This window comes from Coptis chinensis, chromosome 1 (assembly GCF_015680905.1).
Source record: "Coptis chinensis isolate HL-2020 chromosome 1, ASM1568090v1, whole genome shotgun sequence".
NCBI classification, from domain to species: Eukaryota; Viridiplantae; Streptophyta; class Magnoliopsida; order Ranunculales; family Ranunculaceae; genus Coptis; species Coptis chinensis.
In genome coordinates this window covers 53,721,341-53,741,584 of record NC_141456.1, presented here as the reverse complement: position 1 = coordinate 53,741,584, position 20,244 = coordinate 53,721,341, and the positions used below count along the sequence as shown (strand labels likewise).

At 38.4% G+C, this 20,244-nt stretch overlaps 1 protein-coding gene and 1 long non-coding RNA gene across 20 annotated transcripts in view; one reads left to right on the top strand and one right to left on the bottom strand.

Annotated features, from left to right (window-relative positions):
• Positions 1 to 1,272: 1,272 nt before the first annotated feature.
• The window catches only part of LOC147524544 (uncharacterized), a 54,103-nt gene continuing 35,131 nt past the window's right edge, over positions 1,273 to 20,244 (bottom strand). For 7 of the 19 annotated variants that reach the window (XM_086603693.1, XM_086603670.1, XM_086603698.1 and 4 more), the window contains 2 exons: positions 14,261 to 14,306; positions 11,667 to 12,014 (listed from right to left, as the gene is read on the bottom strand). In XM_086603693.1, the coding sequence (XP_086459819.1) occupies positions 11,841 to 12,014; positions 14,261 to 14,306 (220 nt within the window). In that variant the 3' untranslated portion in view covers positions 11,667 to 11,840. Of the gene's footprint in view, positions 1,587 to 1,664; positions 1,771 to 3,403; positions 3,577 to 9,439; positions 9,906 to 10,971; positions 11,134 to 11,666; positions 12,015 to 14,044; positions 14,307 to 20,244 lie in introns of those variants that run through there. The other 12 variants (XM_086603709.1, XM_086603678.1, XM_086603682.1 and 9 more) reach the window with 8 other exon arrangements.
• Positions 2,647 to 8,679, top strand: LOC147524545 (uncharacterized). Its single transcript, XR_015219746.1, has 2 exons — positions 2,647 to 4,035; positions 8,387 to 8,679. It is a non-coding gene; the product is annotated as an uncharacterized LOC147524545 (long non-coding RNA).

The window sequence follows — 20,244 nt, the reverse complement described above, 5'->3', positions numbered from 1 at the left end:
ATGTCCACTAGCATTGAGCTCTTCAACCACTGTTTCATTCCCTTGAGCACCACTACTCTAGCCAAATTCTTCTGTTCTAACAGTGGAAGCACCCACACAAACTATAGGTACTCGAGTCTGCAAGAGGAGAGTTCGGCACCGCAGTAACATTCTCTGTAATGGTCTGGACCACCACTTGAGTAGGAAGCTGACCAATCCTTGTTGTTGTTTGCTGAGCATCAGCATCACTACTCTGACCATTTACATTTCTTCTCGGAATCCAAGTATTAACTACAGTGTTATTGCATTTGTTTGTACCGTGTCCAAACTTTATACAGGTGGAGCAGCAGAAAGGTTTCCATGGATACTCGACACCAATGCTCATTTCCATCTCACCAACTTCAATACTAACAGATTTTGGGTAGTGAAAGAGTAATGGGATCTCAACACATACTCTCGCAAAACGAAAGTCTCTGCTTTTTAGCGGTGGCATCATCTATACACATGGGTTTTACTACCAAACTAGCAAGAAAAGACAATCCATTTTTCGTCCACAACTCTTTTGAAACATTCGATATCTTAATCCATACTGGAACAGTAGAGATTTTGTTTCTCATCATTTCAGCCTCAACATTCCAAGGTCTGATAATGAAAATTCTCCCAACAATAAAGATTGGCCCCCTTCTAGAGCTATCTTCCCCGTCCTCATCAACAAGTAAAGGTAAAATAAAACAAGTCCCTATCGGTAGTTAGCTCCATCGAACCCTTCAATTTCCAAGCTTTCTCAAGTGAAACTTTCACATAAGGAAAAGTTAGTCTTTTTTCTAGAAAATACCCTACCAAGGTATCTTTCTACTCCTCAACGCCCTCATCAATGAGGTCTTAAGGTACCACAACTACTCCATTGGTAAGTTCACGTGTATAAATTCTCAAAGGTGTAGTATTTTCAGAAATACAAGGATTACTAAAAACAGAGCTCCAAGACATAGGTTGTCTTAAATCGGTTGAGAGGTAGAATCCCCCATGATCAAACAGAATATTGGAAGAGAAAATTCGGATCTTTGACCTGCGCGGTCTTGAAGGATACCATAAAAGGAAAAAAGAAGAGCGAAGAAGAAGATACGAGTTTCTTACCAACTAACTTTTGCTAGAAAAGGGAACTTTTAGAGCACTGGATCATAGGTTGCAAGATATCCTATCTAACAGCTAGTCGCCTTAGAATCGCCTCAAAGAGTGACCCCTTTGCTTATCTTTTCATACAAAAGTCCTACATTGCACATGCTTAGAGAAGACTTAAGAAAAAGGCCTTAAATAGAACATGAAAAGGGAAAAATAAAACGTAAAAGCAGTACATTACAGGAAGGCTCTTAATGAATTGCTTGTGTTATCAATAGTGTGGTAACTTGTAAAGCCCCAAATTACTATAATACATGAAGTGAGAACTGGACAAACGTACGGATTACCTAAATGCTTATTGTTCTTATTATTGCAGAGTATCTCCACGCTTCAGTGTGAATTCCTATATACATAAGAATGATGACTATTCTATAAAAACTATGGCAAACTTTCATCTTCTAGGATTTTCCTTTTCTCTTCTCATCTAAAACCTGCATGTTACCACACACAATTTTAATAACAGAAAATTCAATAGATATATTAAACCACTGAACAATTTATAATGCAACCTATCCACCATAGATTGTCGTCCAATCCTTTAGCGTGGCCAAATTGATTAAGTTGGTAAGTAAGAACTGTTACTGGATGATCTACAGGCTTCAAAAGAAACAGTAACTGGTGAAAGTTTAATAAGGGTTAAGAGGCATAACAGATTTGGTTTGATCTGTTTTCTTGTCAACATGTTCTAAGGAGAATGACAGGGACTACTAGTCTAAACAAATTTAAAAATAATTTGTAATAAACAATAAAAAATGGTGAAATATGAAAACAACGAGAAGTTATAAAGCATAACTGACCATCGTTCCTAGTTCCCAGACTATACAGTAAGCAGTACAGATCATTTATTCAGTTTTTATCAGACCCATTAAAGTTCGGTACTCGAATTAAAGAGTATGAGCACAAATTGCTATGAGCTGCATGATTGTCTAGTTGCACGACTTCAGGAAGTGAATTCTTGGTAATACTACAAACGACTTGACTATAACATGACATAGTCATACAAAAAAAAGTAGAGTACAGATCTAATGCCACGTCCAAGCAGCAACTGAAAATGATTAGAGGAACATGACTCGGAACATGACTCGACCCCTCTTTTTGGTCGACATACTGGTATACTAGAGCAGAAACCCATCCTCTATATGCATAACTTAATGAACTATCTAAAGGTACTAGGCATTTTACTCATTTCTCAATGCTAAGTTTTTACTATTCCCAGAAGGCCATAACCACCGCAGCAGAAATATTTCATCTGAATTGCATCAGAAACTATTAAACGAAGAAGTCTTTGTTTTGTGATCTGGTATATGTGTTATATGATATAACTTATATCTGCTACACACTTTCCCAGTGCCATACAAAAGTCTGAGCAAGGTGATGGAAGAGTTTTGTGATCAGAATCTAAGTTTCGCAAAATCTCTGCAAACGGAGATTCAAAACCTCATCTTGGTAAATTGATCAGATTTTCTTCTTTACTCTATCATCAATTATATCTTTCTTTTTCTTTTTTCTATAATCAGACTTTGTCCCACTAGTGCAATAACATGTTAAAAGGGGCAAAGTGATTAACACTTCACTTACTTTTACTTCATAGGCGCCATTAGGGGCAAAGTCTAAGTCTAATTAACTCTTTACCTAAAATATGTGGGCTTGACATGGCATCAGAAAATGCCATGACAATGTGTGACTCGACACAATCATCCTATGCAGAGCTCCACAAAGAGCCATGCTTGCATGCACTGGCACGATCTTTGAACATGGCACCAACACATGCCTAGCTAGCACAGGCTAGTAGAATATGGGATTAGTCCAGGATCCAAACAGACAATACGAACATCACGCACAAGGCAAACAGTGACTTACCAACTAGCATATCACATGGGCTAGGACCAGGCAATTAAAGGCCAGTGGAAACTTGCCAGCTTTTTCTCAAACAAACCTGAAGTCACGTTGATCATGGGACACCATTTATGAATGGCTACTTTTTCTTGACCGATAAAAGTCATATTAATTCAATCATATCTTATGAGTCACAATACGTTACAACAAGTCAGTCTTGTAGCAAGATGCTACTGGACCATCAACAAGTAAGACTATACCCAATTACACCCTCATTACCTTACGTGAGTATCCCAGTTACACATCGAATCTTGGTAGGTCACCCCCCCTCAGAAACAAAGATTGGTACAGGCTCAATTGTCTAGCTCCTCCTTGATTGCCTCCAGTACCTTGTGTCCTTGTGTGAATTTCCTTTTCTTTTTCTTCTTGCTCAATTACCATTTATGAGTGGCTAAAAAGTCCCAACTGATTCTGAGTTTCTTTCTCTTTCTGTTCTCAGCTCTCAGCCCACATTGCTTGGTGCTTCACCTTCCCTAAGCCAGAGACTTTCTTGATTTGTATTCTACCTAACGTCCTTACCAACCCCTACGAACACAACTTCATCTATATTCAAAAATGTTATTTTGAAGGGATATGGATTAGCAGGAGAAATTTAAAAGGATAATACCATTAGCACCTCTACGAAAAAGGGTGATTCTTCTACAGAACTACGCTAGAATCTTCAAAGCTAAGAGAACTCATCCCAGTTCAACATAGGGTACTTAAAGTTATCAAGAGAGGTTAGAACGATTCTAATTGTTAACTACCATTAGCACCTGCTATACAGAGGTGACTCTTCTTTAGAACTACACTAAAAGCTCAGAGCTAAGAGAGTCCATCCCAATCTGACATGGGGTAATTAGAAAGCCTTCCATAAGTTCAATCTAAGTTCTAGCCACTTTCAATCCACTCTAAGAGTGTCGTAGGTAATTTGTGATTGAACACTCCTTTGTGTCATCTTTGGTTTGTACTTTTTTTAACCTTTTATCATTTTCAGGATAATTTGTATTGTAATATTAGTCCTATTGGGCCTATACTTGGGCCCAACCTATGTTTAATCAGAAAATTATTATAAATAGAAGATGGGTCTCACTTTGAGACCTAACTATAGAAGTAAGGAGATCAAACCCTAGTCACCACCCTTAGCCACCAACCTAATTTCCTTTCCCCGCTCTGGCGAGCGATATTAGCGCTGCATGATTGTGCAAGTCGCTTCATCATTTGTGCTGCCTCCTACTGTTTTCCGGTAGGTTTTCCGCGTTTATCACTTTTCCGGTAGGTTTCCGGCGTTTATCACATTTTTCCGCAGAAACTTTTTTTTCACATCAAGGTACTATTCTTTGCACTATATCCCTTATCATGACGGATAACGACTCTAAAGGTACGGATGATGTCTCCTTGTTGAATAATTTCTTCTTCAAGAAAATTACTACCGCTTCTTCTTAATGGGCGGAATTTCCACTCTTGGGCTCGCTCGCTCGCTTATTTTGGGGGCCAAAGGGAAGATGGATTGGCTTGTTCCCAACAAGATGATTTGTCCAATTAATACGACCTTACCTACAATAGTTGGTCCATGACCAACCTGTATGATTCTAAGTTGGTTGTTCAACTCTACTAAGATGTTTACCTTTTATGAGACCGCTGATGGTTTGTGGGCCTCTCCGGAATGTATGCTACTACGAACAATGAGGTTCAATTTATGAGCTCTAGTTGGGTCGCTACACAGGGCTCTATCTTAGCTTACTTTGGGTACTTGAAGAAGTCACATTTTTCCCTATCCAAAGATATCGGTATGACACCTAATGGCCGCTCTTTGAGGAGAAACGAGATTCATCAATTCCTTATTGGTCTTCACTCGATTTTGAAGCCATTCGACTCAAGTTCTCAATCTCTCCTCTTCCATCTCTTGGTGAAGTTGCCATTATTGAAACATGAAACCGTGTTCGGATTACTTCTTCTCCATGGGTTTCGATGCATGAAAACTATTCTCGATGGCGTTTGTTGTTACTACTTTCGACCCTGTGGGTCTTCATTGGCTTTTCGCTCTCTTGCTCCATCCGAACACTTCGTGGACGCTTTTTCATCATTGCAAGTGGCAAACCTTATTGATAGTTGCTATCGGTTGCATCCGAGCTTCGTCCCAAGTGGGGTCGAGGGGCTTAGGAAATCGTGATTGCAAACTATTGGCGATATTTCGTAGTCATCATTCGTTTCGAGGATTCCGACTTTTACCCAAAGAAGATTGATCGGCTTATGCATGCTATGTCTCTACGTGGGGGACATCTAGTAAAACCTATCGCGTTCCATATTCGTTCCCCCTCCATCCGGTTGGGTCCTTGATTCCGGCAAATGATCATACGACCGCGAGTCTAGATTATTGTGATAGCACACCCTTTTCACATCATGTCCGGCCATGGATGGCTCATACACCACTATTACCCGTGTCTTGTTCGATTATCCCCGCTATCTCTTTAGAGTCATCCTTACATGTTCCTCACTTAGCACTTAGCCCGTTATCCGTTAGTCGCCTTGCTAAAGATTATCAACCGCTCGTTGTTTTCTTACCCCATTCTTGTTATCTTCTAACCCGAGCGAGGCAGATTTTTGGCGGGGCTATGAGCATCTACTATACTAGATCCCCCTTGTCCCAAAACTGCTCCACCAAAGATCGAAGTTTGCATGCTATGTGTTGCCCGTGGTCGCCGTTATTTGTTTTCTCACGAGTCTTTGAAAAGTTGGCATGCTTTCGGTTGGGCCATGTCAACTTCAAGTATCTATGTACTTTATTTCTGAATTAATAAAAGCATGCAAAAATACTCTTTTTCATTGTGATACTTGTTCTTTGTCTAAACATGTGCGTAATTTTATATTCCTCGCATTTCTACATCTCCTTGTATGTTTGATGTGATTCATACGGATGTTTGGGGCCCTTTCCCTCGCGACTAGCCTCTCGCCATAGGTACTACGTGACCTTTATAGATGACCATACTCGGTGTACTTGGATCTATTTACTTCAAAGAAATCTGAAGTTCTCCTATTTTTCACTTTCGGTTTCTCCAACTCATTAAAACTCGGTTCAATATCGTGGTTCGCGGACTTCGTCCGATAATGCGAAGGAGTATGTTTCAAACAGCCTTCCTTAACCAACAGGGGTATCCTTCAAAGAATCGACCAGCATACACCTGAAAGCAAAATGGTGTTCTTCATGGCGAAAAAAATCGGAGTCTTATGGATGTAGTTCGGTGTTTGTTGCAAGGTATGCATGTTCCTCGATCTTATCGCATTATCGCGGTTCTTACCGCCGCTCGCGACACCCAAGTAGAGTTCTTAATGGTAAGGCCCTCTCAAGCAAGTTGTATACCCCAGGGTTCTCGCTTCCCATTATTCCCGGGTGTTTGGTCTTTTGCTATGTTCATGATAAAAAGGCCTACGCGAACCAAATTGATGATAAATCCATTCGGTGTGTCTTTCAGGGTATTCCCTATGTCCAGGGTATCGTTGTTATCATCCACCTAGTCGTCCATCATTTCCTTGGATGTCACATTTGTCGAGCATAGTGCATATTTTGGTCCTTATACATCCGTGCGGGAATCTTTGTCTTCCCGGAGGAGGCGTCTTCCTTTGCTTATCCTATTCCCGCTTTAACACTCCTTTGGTGGTCCCTCCTACTAAACCTTTACATACTTCGACTTTCTCATGCTCATGCTATGCTCATTACAAATTCATTCCTTCACCTTCTAGTGATCTACCCATCGATTGCTCCTACCGCTGACTCTATGATTGCTCCCCAATTCTCCCGTTGTTGAGCCCCTCGATTTCCTTCCAGACCGGGCATCCCCGGACAAATACGGTTTTCCCACTAACCATCCTATTCTTTGTCTCTTATCGTATGTATCGCTTCCTATCGGACATATCCGACTTCGGTTTCCTCTCGATATACCGCGATCGGGATTCTTCGAGGCTCTGTCGGATCCATTTTGGGTAGTCGCCCACGCAGTCAATGAAGACCAATTTGGGAAATGGTTGCTTTACCTCCCAAGACTCTCTGCAAATGGGTTTTACAAATGTTTACTTGGCGGATGGTACAGCTTTGAACGATATAAGGCCCGCTTTGGTTGCTAAAGGATTTACACGTACACGGGCGCGACTTTGGTGCGACCTTTGCTCCGTTCTTTCACTTCTTATTTCCCCGGGCCTTTATGATTGGCCTCTTTCATCAATGTGAAGAATGCCTTCCTTCACGCGAGATCCGGGCCGAGACGATTTACATGGATCCCCCACCGTGCTTTCGGGGTGGGGGAGTATGCTAGGAAAGTTTGTCGACTCGTAAGTCCTTATATGGGCTTAAGCGGTCACCAACGAGCCCGGTTCAGATTCAGCTTGTAATTCAAATGGATTTACCAGGTTTCGGACCATACATTGTTTGTTCGGCGAACTCAAATGCACTTATCCGCTTGTATATGTGGATTACATTATTATTACAGGAGATCGATTATCGCATTGTACAAATTAAGGAATCCCTCTCTTTTGAGATTAAAAACAATGACGTTACTTTCTTGGCATTGAGATTGCACGTAGTCCCAAACGAAAGTATGTTCTAGATCTTCCGAAAGGGGGTTGTCGACCGAACTCTATGGTGCCTAACAAATTTAGTTCATAATGGACCATTATTGTCGATCCATCGCCTTATATCACTTTGTGGACGCCTTATTTATCTAGTTAATACTAGACCGGATATTCCTTCCGCGAGCAGTTAGTCACTTCATGCATGCTCCACGAATCTCATATGGATGCGATGGAGCATATTAACTAAAGTCTTGCCCCTCGGCTTAGTCTCAATGCACCCGGTTCATGGTCCCTTAGAATGCTAGATTTCGATTATGGAGGTTCTATTGGCGAAGTTCCGGCTTATGAGGTTACTCACCTTATCTCATGGAAAAGCCGTAAACAATATCATCTCTGAAGAAGCCGAGAGTCCATTTGGGCACTTGTGAGATTATGGGTTGTATCTATTTTGGGAACTTGGTTTTGCATGATCACGGATCATCATCCGATCAATCGAGTTCGCCATCCATTTAGCTTCGATTCATCCCAATCCACTAAGCACATAAGATTGATGTGCATTTTCATAGAAAGTTCAATTTTGTCTCCCCGATTTTGTTAGGACTAAGGCACGATTGTCGATACTCTTACCAAAACCAAAATTCTTCGCTTCTTCCATTGGCAAGTGGTCTATGGATATCTTCGCACACCAGGGGGAGTATTGTAATATTAGTCCTTTGGGCCTATCTTGGGCCCAACCTATTACACTTTAACTCTTTTTTTAAGATTTTCTCACTTTGAGACCTAATTTGAGATTTGAGATGCAAAAAAAAATGAGAATGCAGCTATGATGACCTAACCTTCACAAGAACTTCATTTGTACGTAAAATGTCACCAAGGGGGTGAGTTCCTGATGTATCTTGTTGGCGGAAGCTTCAACAATGGATAACACCAATTAAAATAATCAACAACACCACCTAAATCTAGGGTTTAATCTTCAAACTAGAAGAACAATTCTCTCAAAAAACAAGCTCAATAATCAACCAAATCCGTAAAGGCCAACATGCCTTTAAATAATAAAACAACCAGCAAAGCTAGTTAGAATCCAATTAGGAAACCACCTAATTCCTAATCCTGATTGAATTGGGAAAGCATAATAGAAACTCCTAAATAATGTAGTTCTAAAACAAATAAGAAACCATTAATATACGGTTCCTAATTTAGGAACTAATAACTACTAAAGGAACTGCCTTCCAGCAAGTCTAGAAACTCCTAAATAATGTAGTTCTAAAACAAATAAGAAACCATTAATATACGGTTCCTAATTTAGGAACTAATAACTACTAAAGGTCCTTCCAGTAAGTCTGACATCATACTGATGTCAGCAACTATGATTCTTTCATATATTTTTATCAATATACCATATGGTGGGGAGTACCACCGCCCCAACCCTAGAATTGGAATAGATCTCTGGAACCATATTGATCAACTTCTACCGAATCTGATTAGTGTTATATCTCCCTACTTTTATTTTCTTTTTATTACTGCAAAGACATTATACGAAACTACCTCCCACAAGTTTGGGGTGATTCCGAAACCCCACAAGACTTAAATTAAGTGTCTTTTTGGAACCATGTTCATGTCCTACATTGGACAACCAATTTCCCATAAATAGCATCTCACAAATAGCTTCTATTTGTTTTTACTAGATTCAGTGGAGAACCACATCAACTTTCTTGAAGCCATTCCGCTCTATTTTAACTAAATTTTTCAAAGAAAATAACTTACATTTTTTAAAGAAACTCCATTCTTTTTTCTTTTTTTTTTATCAGAAAAAGAAACTCCATTCAATTTACTAAATCAGACAGATCAAAATCAGCAGCAACTTTTTTTTTTTTTTTTATCGGTAAAGTATAGATTTTATATATATATCAAAAGGAAAAAGGATGAGATATCCTATAGTACAAGCTACAAAGGAAACTGAAAATTAAAGAAAAGAAAAAACATAGAGAAAACATGCCATCAGCTCATAATGGACTCCCATCTCTGCACACAAAAGCCTCAGAAGGGATGTCTCGAAACTCGTCCTGTACTTTCAGCTAGAAAAACAGCCACACTTTGATGGCCATAACAACCTTACCCATAGACATCGTAGTAGCTTCAAAATGTCTATTATTCCTCTCCAACCATATATGCCAAATAGAATTGCAAAAGGGAGCATTCTCCAAAGACTAAAACTTGAGGCTACAAAGGATTCCAAGAATGAACCCTCAAGTTCCATGAGGCTAAAACCTTCTTCACTGAACCAGGACACACCCAAGAGACACCGGACTCTACACAAAGAACACCAGATTCTCCAAGAGAAAGTACATAACAAAAGAATATGATTCACAGACTCCCCATCTTTCAAGCACAAAGGGCAAAAATTGACAAGCAGCAACTTTTTTTAAGACATTCTGCTCCATTTGTAAGAAACACAATAAAGTGAACAAATAGTATGACGCTGAGCATAGTGCCTATGGTTCTAGCCACACCAATTAAGAGGCATCCCATGGTCATATGATGTGTGAGCATCTAGATGCTGCTACGAGATGTGTATTGCTGGTTGATGCTGGTAGATGCCGCGTTAATGCTCCTAGTGAGCCCATCATGAGCCAGTCCACTATATTTTACTTTCACTATTTTCTATAAATGGTTTAGTATATAAGGTTTAGTTAATTTTCTTGTTTGAGTTGGTCCACTATTTTCACTTTCCCATGCCATTTTCTTCTATCAGGAGCCATATCTAACCTTTGACCATTAAGCAAATCCAACATAGACACCATCTCTTGCATTTACCGCTCAAACAAACCACGGCGCAAGTTTAAGTTCCACAAATAGCTACTACCCTCCCATTCCAAAATGCTGCTGAACCTGCCCACTCTTGTTGTTAGCAAAAAATTGGATGAAACTCTCCTTAAGTGGTTGATTCATACACCACTTATCTTTCCAAAATCACACTCTTGCACCATCCCCAACCCGGAAGCTTAGTCCTTCCTCTAAAAAGCTTCCGTTGTTTATTATACCAGCTTGAGTGTTATAGTCCGTATAGGTACACGGAGCAGGCAATAGAGTAGTGCTTGTCGGTTTCAATGAGAGTGGAATGGAGCAACATAGCAAGCATCCGTAAGTGTTGAATGACTTCTTTGAAAACCCTCCAGTAGGCTCTACGCCATATTTATCTCGAAGCACCTCCTTCCAAAGTGACAGTCCATCCTCTTCAAATCCATTTCATCAGAAAGGCCATGTTTACCTCTCTAAGCCTTCTAAACCCCAATTCCCAGAGTTCTTTAAGAGCATTATCCAAAGAAATAAGATGATAGCGATGTGAATTACCCATGGTTCCCCCATAAAAAAATCTCTCATCATTTTCTCCAGAATATTGCAAATTCTTTGTGGAACCTAACAATGATAAGTAATATATTGGCAAGCTTGATAATGTAGACTTGTCTAAAATCATTCTGCCACCCTTCCACAAATACTTCCTCTTCCATGCAGCAAGCCTCTTTGCTAGCAAGAAACCTACCTTATAAATAAATAATAATCATTACGGTTATTCAGGGGAATAGTTTTGGAGTTTTTTAGTTGATGTGCATGAATTTATCGAGCAGAATAAAAGAGTGATGTTTATTTAGGGTTTTGATTTATATGTTAAAATTGTATATTTTCTTCAAACTGTTGCTTCTGCCAGTTTAATCTACATTATATTGCTTTTCAGAAGAGAAGACGCTCTGTTTGTTCAAAGTAAAGGAAAGCGGGACAACAAAACCTTCTTGATAGGAGACTCTGCTTTGTGTATATGCCATTCCACGAAACAACCCACAGGTTCATATATTCAGGAGACTAAAAGAAGACAAGCAAATTTTACCCTGATGTAGTCCTTGTTCGGCAACCTTATGGTGGGAAAACCAATGAAACTTCAAAGGTTTAGCTGGGGAACCAATTAGGCCACAAGGATTTTACCGGTGAACATTAGGTGTTGGGACAACTTCCAAATTTAGAAAATTAATGTAGCAATATTAACTCCTAAAATCAAACACCCCATGTCAGCTTCAGAGACAATATTGGGGGCAAGGAAAAAATGTTCAGGCAGACAATAATGAGGGTGAATAGTCAACAACAAAGGATCTACATATTTAGCAGGACTTCCTACAAGAATATGAAGCAAAATTCTAGGTGGGTATGGCTCTGGTCGCATTATACAAAACCCACGTGTCGCAGCTTCAGCCTCATTTAGTAAATATAACATCGTCTAAGCTCAAATCTTTTCTAGGTGCACCAAATCCGAGTCGTCTCAAGGAGTAAAACCTGGATGTCATATCGATCAGTGGGTGGTCTTGCCAAATACGGCACCCGTAGAAGCCAAAATTTCTGAGAACTTGGATCTTCATCATCATCCTTGCCTTTATCACGTGTGAATGAGGTCAGCCACATGAATTCTCAATTTCTAATATTTTCTATTTTGGGCCATCTCACCTACTATGTTTAAATTTTTAACTGGACATATGAATAAGATGATAATTTATCAAAAAAAATCTAACCTATTCTGTTCAACCTTTTAAAATCAGTTCTAACAACTTCATCCCATGTTAGTTTTGGTCACCCTCTTTGCCTATTTCCGTCCACTAACTTTCCTCTCTTTACCGGTGCGTCACTAGTTCTACGATGGACATGTCCATACCATCTAAGTCTCCTTTCTCTTATTTTCTCATTAATAGGCGCGACCTCTAGTGTTTCGTTTGTTACTGAGCTTATCTCTTCTAGTTACTCCTATCATCTGAGAGCTTGGATAAACACATATATAATTCACTAATTAATCTGGTCAAGTGATCTGACAAAGCATTGCACTTTGCGAAGTTCCTCAGAGTGTGCACACAAAAAGATGTCAGTTAAGGATTTGGTCTAGTTGTCAGGCTTTTCCCTGCATTTGTTTTGATAAGGTTCTGGTAACTTCTCCAAACTCAAATAGTATTAAGCATCGTCAAATGCCAGGTTTTACAGCTCAACTTGTACTTCCTCAAAATTCTGATATTGACACATGATTTCTGCTATGTACTCCCTAACTTTTTTTATTTTGGTTAGCAAGCCTGTTTTTAAATGAGATTAGTATCAATATCCAAAGGTGTTAGCTTCTAAAATTGTTAGAGAGAAGGACGGAAACTGAGGTGGAAATAAACAAAAATCCCCTCAAGAAGTCCCGACTTTCGGAAGTTGGTTTCCAGCTGAGTCTTGACTTTATCCCAACTCTTTGTAGAACGAATAGAGATTAGCAGGAGAGTTAGAAGTATCCTAATTTATATCTACGATGAGCACCTCTAGGGGCTATTCTTCCCTCTCTAAACTACAAAAATTAAACGCTAGGAAACTTGATACCAATGCGACATAGGGTATGTAGGCAGCCTTCCAGTAGTCCAGTCTCAATTTCAATCCACCACCTTCAATTCCCTTCTTTATCATTCATTTTCCCTTCAATCCACTCTAAGAGTGTCTTCGGTAACTTACGGCTAAGCATGGATGATGGTAATATTTGCAGTCCCTTAAAGATTGAAAACAAAAGGTTAATCATTGTTATGAAGTCATGCATGGGAAATGCCAAGCCTTCCATAATAATATATAAGCTTATGAGGCCTCTCCACTCAAATTCAATTTATTTTTAAGTTGGATGCTCCAAAGATGGTATCAGAATAGGCTATGGTCACGTCACCTGAAGGTGTGTTCAGATTTATACTTATACTCTGGACATTAAAGGCTCGAAATATATAAATTCATGAGACCACTCTAGTCTCTGTCAATTGGTTTTGAGTTGGATTCTCCAAATTTAAGAACTATTTATCGCCGGCATATTGCATTGTATCTGGTCGACATAATGTTGTTTAAATACATCCTCGCTGTCTTTTCTTTAAGAACACAACCACACAATTGTATAATTCCTAATCTTAAGCACAGTACACAATTTTGTTTTTCCATTAAATATTTTGGCTCTGAAAGGTCAGCATATACCGTCAATAATTTGCCCTACATGCCGGCATAACACAATTTGAAGCTAAATTTTGACATGTTACTTTATGTTTGACTGCAAAATGTAAATATTAAAAAAAAAAAAAACTGCATAATGTTCAAACTTTGACTACAGCTAAAAAAGTTCCAATTATGTTTAAGTAACACCTAATATTTCTCAAATGAGGTGCTTTGATCAGTGATGAAAAATGTACCTTGACTGAATCTTAATGTCTGTCCTTAGGATTCGATACTAACCTTTTGGAAATTTGTAACTACTTTGGGAGAATTCTTATTCAAGTAATTTGTGGAATTTGAAATTTTAAGGTTTATAAAATTAGAACCCAATTTCACCAAATTTCCTGGTATTCATAATATATAACACAAAATACATTCATGTTATATGAGAAGCCATACCATATATCAAGATAGGTCACACCACTAAATATTCAACATTTATCAATAGTTCAGAATAGTTTTCAGTATGAGTCGAAGAGTCTAGAGAGTAAAGTCAGTTTTAGTGCGCCATATTGTGAATATCATGCATTCATGCCATTAAGATTGTAAATAAATCTTCCATGCATCATAAACATCAGATTTTACGTGTCTCATAAAAATATAGAATATCATATGTACGGGGAACAATAAACACCTTGCTTTGGAAGATTCTTATGGTCAACACGAGGGTGTCACGCAATCTACAAAAAGAAAAATGAAAATAACCATATTAGATAATAGGCCATATAAAAGAGTAAACACAATTTAAATGACCTATAGTTACAACTAAAGACCAGTCAACTAAAGAAACAGAATTCAAACGCCCAAGCACAAATACATATATATATATATATTAATCTTCTTTCTCAAGTTATTCAACATCAAAGTTTCTTGTCAGTCATATTACAGATCCATGCAAGAAGTTTGCGCCCCCACACATTCTTATTGTATATTAACTGAGTTTAAAAACTAAACATTGACCCTTCTGAGAAGAGATTTTCAAATGATTTCAAGGTTTTTAAAGTTGTGGCAACAATGTGAAAACAAAATCTGAAGCTTTCCGATTTTCTTTCACTAAAATGGAAATGAATAACCACCTTTATTTACAGTGTAAACAAGTAGCATGCATCAAATAAGAACGAAATAAGTTTCTACAGATTCTGTTACCTCTATGTTTGGTCAGTTCTTAAGCTTTAGCTTTTAATAAATAATGTTCTTATTCTCACTTTTCTCTAATTCATTACATAGTCAATGAAGCCAAGAAAAAGAAAAAGTACACAGTTGCACTCACAAAAAACGGTCAGAGGATGCTCATGAAGAACCACAGCTAGTGTAAGCGAGGCAAAATTTGCTTTTTATACCAACCAGAATATAGTGATAACATGTGCTAATGATATGGTCATTGTATTCCTAGCCCAGAAAATGGTGTCAGGACTCCAATCTAAAAAACACAATGAGATTTGAAATGCCTCATGTGTCCCAATAATTTCTCAAAGCCATAAGAGTGGTGCCTTTCCTATTTCTTTGTGGCTTAGTTGGCATGAATTTGATAGGACAATGGGGCTTGACCAGGTAAAGTTATGTAGTCATTGGTCATTATCTTTCTCTTTTATACTTACTAGTGACAACACAGCATTATACATTGTTGTTGTGAGGGCCAGTAAAACAACAATTTTATATGTTCATAAAAATAGATTAGTGTGAGAGAGAGGCCCAAGTGGCTTTGGAGGTATGGGGAAGAGGATGATCCTTTGTGAGGAAAATGGTGGCGGAGAAGTATGGAGAGGGAGAGAGGAAGTGATTGATTAAGGAGCCTAGAATCCCATTTAGCATCACTCTTTGGAGGGCATCACTAGTTGGTGGGATACATTTGCTAAAGGGACTAGTTTTCTTCCCAATACCGGAGAATCCATTTCCTTTTGGGATGACATTTGGGAGGGGGAGACCTCACTTAAAGAACAATTTGGTGGAATCTACATACTTGCCTCTAATAAAAAAACACTTATTTCGGACTACATGGAGAGAGGTGCTAATGGCATGGAATGGAACATGACACGTAGAAGGCGACTCAATGATTGGGAGAATGGTAGATATGAAGATCTCTTGGCTGCAATATATGAAGTGGGTAGAAACTTTGGAGAAGCGGATAAGAGACTATGGGTGTGGGATGACAATGATTCCTTTACAGTGAAAAGGAGATGCATAAGTTGGTAGGGGAAATCAAGGAATTCTTATTTGATTAGGGTCGTGCTACTCCATTGTTTATGGGTGTAAAATTTGTTGAATTCAAGTGTGATTGGGATGGGCTACTGAGATGAGCAAGCTTTTGTAATTGCCTAATTGGGGTTTTGAGGAGCTTGAGCATAGTCGAGTAGCTCCTTGCTACTTAGACCCTTAAACATTGTGATATTATTATCTTTCTATGAATACAAAGTGAATTTTACCGATAAAAAAACAGGAGGCTCACACTACAAACCAACAAATAAATCAAGGCTTTAATATTATAAAATTTCCCATCCCACCATAAATACATCAAAGAAAATCCCTCTCATTAGAGGGAGTATAAAGAACCAGTCCCAACTTCCAAGTCATACTTTTAATTGAATAGCACATTTGTTCAGCAATGCATAATCTATCCTCAAACACCCTTGAATTCCTCTTGAGCCATATACCCTAACAACCAGCATCAAATAAAACCTTCCATAGATTAGAAGCTTTCCATCTCTTTGGAACATCAACAATACTAACCGACCAGTCCATACGTACCCTGAAGGGATGAAGCGACAAATTTATGAACGGACAAAGCAACAGTTCCCATGCTCTTATCAAGAATGTACACTCCATGACGAGTTGTGTGGTCGACTCCTCATTCCTTCCGCATACAACACTCGTACCTCTATTTTTGAGATTATCATTCATGAGAGTGTGACCCCAAATCATAGACAATATGAAAAAACTCAAAAACGAAACCTTCCACACTTTCTTATTCCATACTTTACTGTAAGGAAAATCAGTAAGCCCAATGTTTGGCCTCTCAATTCTCTTCCTTTTCAGTCACTCGTATATTGATTTGACTAAAAAATCATTCACTCTCCCATGCCATTTTATTCTATCAGGAGCCATATCTAACCTTTGACTATTAAGTTCCACGAATAGCTACTACCTCCCAATGCAAATGTTGCTTAATCAGTCCACTGTTGTTGATCGAAATAGCATAAAGTTGGCCTAAGCCCTCCTTAAGCAATTAGTTCAAACCTAAGCAACCAAAACGTAAAGCGAGAGCGGAATCACGAGCACTAAAGCACCCTAACCCCAAATTTCTCACTATTCTAAGCGCCTTGAGAGCACGTATACAATAGTTAAAATAGAGGAAATTTATACCATTTTGAAGTAAGCATATTTTTATAGCAATTTTGTAGTTTGTAGCAAATGTTCACATAGTTGTTTATATGGATTAAAATGTCACATTTTTTAAGTAAAAGTAATTAGTGCACGTCAGATTTACAATAACTTTGGTGTGTGAGGCAATGGAACCAATTTCTAAATGCAAAGTGTTCTTTTTCGGTTGAAAAGTTGGGAACTGGCCATGAGATGATGTTGAGTTATTGACCACTTGCTATGAGCCTATGAGCATGCAATAACTACCAGAAAAGTGACCATGATTTGTCATTATTTAATATCAATAAACTATGCCAAGAGTGGCAAATCACAAGCCCCAAACTGCAAATCACTTTGACCCTTGCTAAAATAAAACATTGGTTTGACAAGACACTAAAGGACAACAACTTTTGCAGACATTATAGAGCACACGCTTTCCAAACATGACAAAGCACGCATTGTTTATTCTAGAGGGCGTTTTTCTAATGTTTTTTGCTCCCAATAAGTCAGTGCATGGATTTAGTGAGTGAGCAGTACACTAGACCAACGCTTTAGGTCGCTAAGGTTCAAACACCACTTATCTTCGCAAAAACCGCACTCCTGCAGAATCTCCAACTATGAAACTTAATCCTTCCTCTAAAAAACTTATGTTGTTCATTATCCTTTCCAAACTGCACATCCATAAGTGTTGAATGACTTCTTTGCAAACCATCTCGTAGGCTCTAGGTCATATTTATCTCAAATCACCTCCTTTCAAAGTGACAATTGCTCCTCCCAAAATCTCCATTTCCATCTCGTCTGCAAGGCCATGTTTACCGCTCTAAGCCTCCTAAATCCCAATCCCCCAAGCTTTTGGCATTACATGAGGCTATGAGCTACCAAAGGTATTCCAGATACGCAGCCGGACAAGAACCAATTCTACACCCTATCCTATGTTACATGGACACGCCATATTTCAAAAATAATCCGTGTCGGATACGTATCCACGTGTCCGTGTCGGACACACACGGACACATTGTGTGTGATATACCTCATTTTTTTTATATTTCCCCGTGTCATACACTCCGTATCCGTGTCTGTGTCACCCTATCATATCACCAACCCCATACATAACACTTTTTTCTGAAATTAATATGAAGCCCAGAAACAACTTCAAACCATGTGAAAATTGACTTAATATTTCTTATTTGATCCTCGTCATTGTCTATAAATGCCACGGTATCATCAACATACTGCAAAACTGGAATTGTTGCACTATCGTCAACTGATTGAAACCCCCTAACTCCTGCTCCTTCACCGCCATTTTTGTGAGTGCTTCTTATGTGATTTAGGGTTAATAATTACATAATTACAAATTAGACTACTTTCTTTTTAGGCTATTTCTAGTTATGAATTTAGGTATTCTTGTTAGTTTCTTTTTCCATTAGTTTCTAAATTGTTAGGCATTGGAAATTATAAATAATCATGTAGGCCTTTCTTTGGCCATAGTAGTTTTTGGATTGAATTGAATGAAGTTTTGTTGAGAATTTTATTGCAATTGCGATTGCATCAGCTTCATCCACCAAGATAATCCAAATCTTCCTAAAACACAGTCTAGGAAGTCCCAACTAGCACTAACGAAAGTAGATCAGGATGACCTTGTCTTCTCCATGAGTCAATCAGTTCAGTTGCAACCAACACCTCATCAATGATTTGTTGACCATCCAATGAACCGCGTTGAAACTTTGATATAAGCTGGGGGAGATGGGGATGGGGGGCAATCACATGCTGCAATTGAAGAGTAAGAATCTTCACAATAATTTTGTACCCCCCACCCTCTCAAAAAAAAAAAAAATATATATATATATATATATATATATATATGATTTTACTCTTTAGGCCTTACGTCCTTATACGGACTTAGACAAAAAAAAAAAAAAAATCTCACATGAGAAAGAAACTAAAAAACCCACGCACTAAAAATAGGGAAATAAATTTCTATTTTCTCTCTCTTGGTGACTCTCTCTCTCCATACTATTCTCGCTATCACATAATGCCCTCAATCTATACTGCCCAATGTGCAAATTCTCTCCAAACCACGTCCTTCCCACTTGAAAATTTGACCTTCTCCGTTGCAGTCAAAATCCAAACTCTCAGGTCCAGTGACACCAAGAGGTAGTTGGTGGTATTGAAGAATAATAAGGTTGGGTTATAGGATAAACTGAAATTGTGAATAATGACAACAAAGAACTTACTGTTATAAGGAAAAACAAAGAGATCGAGAGATTACAACTTACTGATGAACCAGAGAAGGAGAATAAAGTCGCTATGGTTTTTGTTGGTTTGCATGCTCTAATATAATTGAATTGAATTGAATAAAGTAAAAAGGTATTTTGGGGATTTATAGATGATGGTGGTCTGGACTCTGGTGAAGGCATATGGGGCATTGTTTCTACAAAGAAAATTTGATTGGTTAAAGTACCTCAAAGTAGCATGTGAAGTATCTGGATCAAAGTTTGGGATTGCATTACCAGAAAATTGGTTTTGGGACCTAGAACTTTGTTGCTGACCATTTTAAGTATCATGCGAAAAGTTTGCATCCCCATGTTTTGAAGCAATTAGGAATTGGTCCAGCAACAAATTGAGCGTGAAGTCTTTAAAGATGTTCATGGTGCACTAATCATTAAGTCCCCCAAACGCCTCCACCAAACCACCACCATCGACAACTTATCATTTTCTAGTAATCATCAATAATTTCATTTCAACTTAAGAAAACAGTTGCTTCAGATTCGTTATAGTTTCAATTGCCAATAGTATTTACTCCATTTCGATTTGGTTTTTGTTGAGAGTAGGGGGTTAAGTTTTCTTTCTCTCCTTTTGTTAATATGGCGAGAACTAGAGAAGAGACGGTAGTGACGTGAGAAGAAAGACTGTAGGAGAGAAACAGGAGTGATAAAAGTCTAAGACGGAAGAGAGAGAATTTGGATGGAGAGAGTCACAAAGAGAGAAAATAGGAAATTTTTCCTCTTTTTCTTTTTACTCAAGTGAGATTACTTTTTTTCTTCAAGTCCGTAAGTTAGGAGAATAAGTACATCCGTTTGAGAGCCGGGCTGTATATATATATATATATAAACTAGTATGCCAGAAATCACTATCGGAATCAGTAATTTTGTATTTGACACAGTACACATTAATAGTGGTTTTCTTTTTTGAAATAGATGGGGTCAGGCGTCCCAAGCTTTATTCCTAAGAAATAAATCTTAAATCTGGAGAACCTTCATC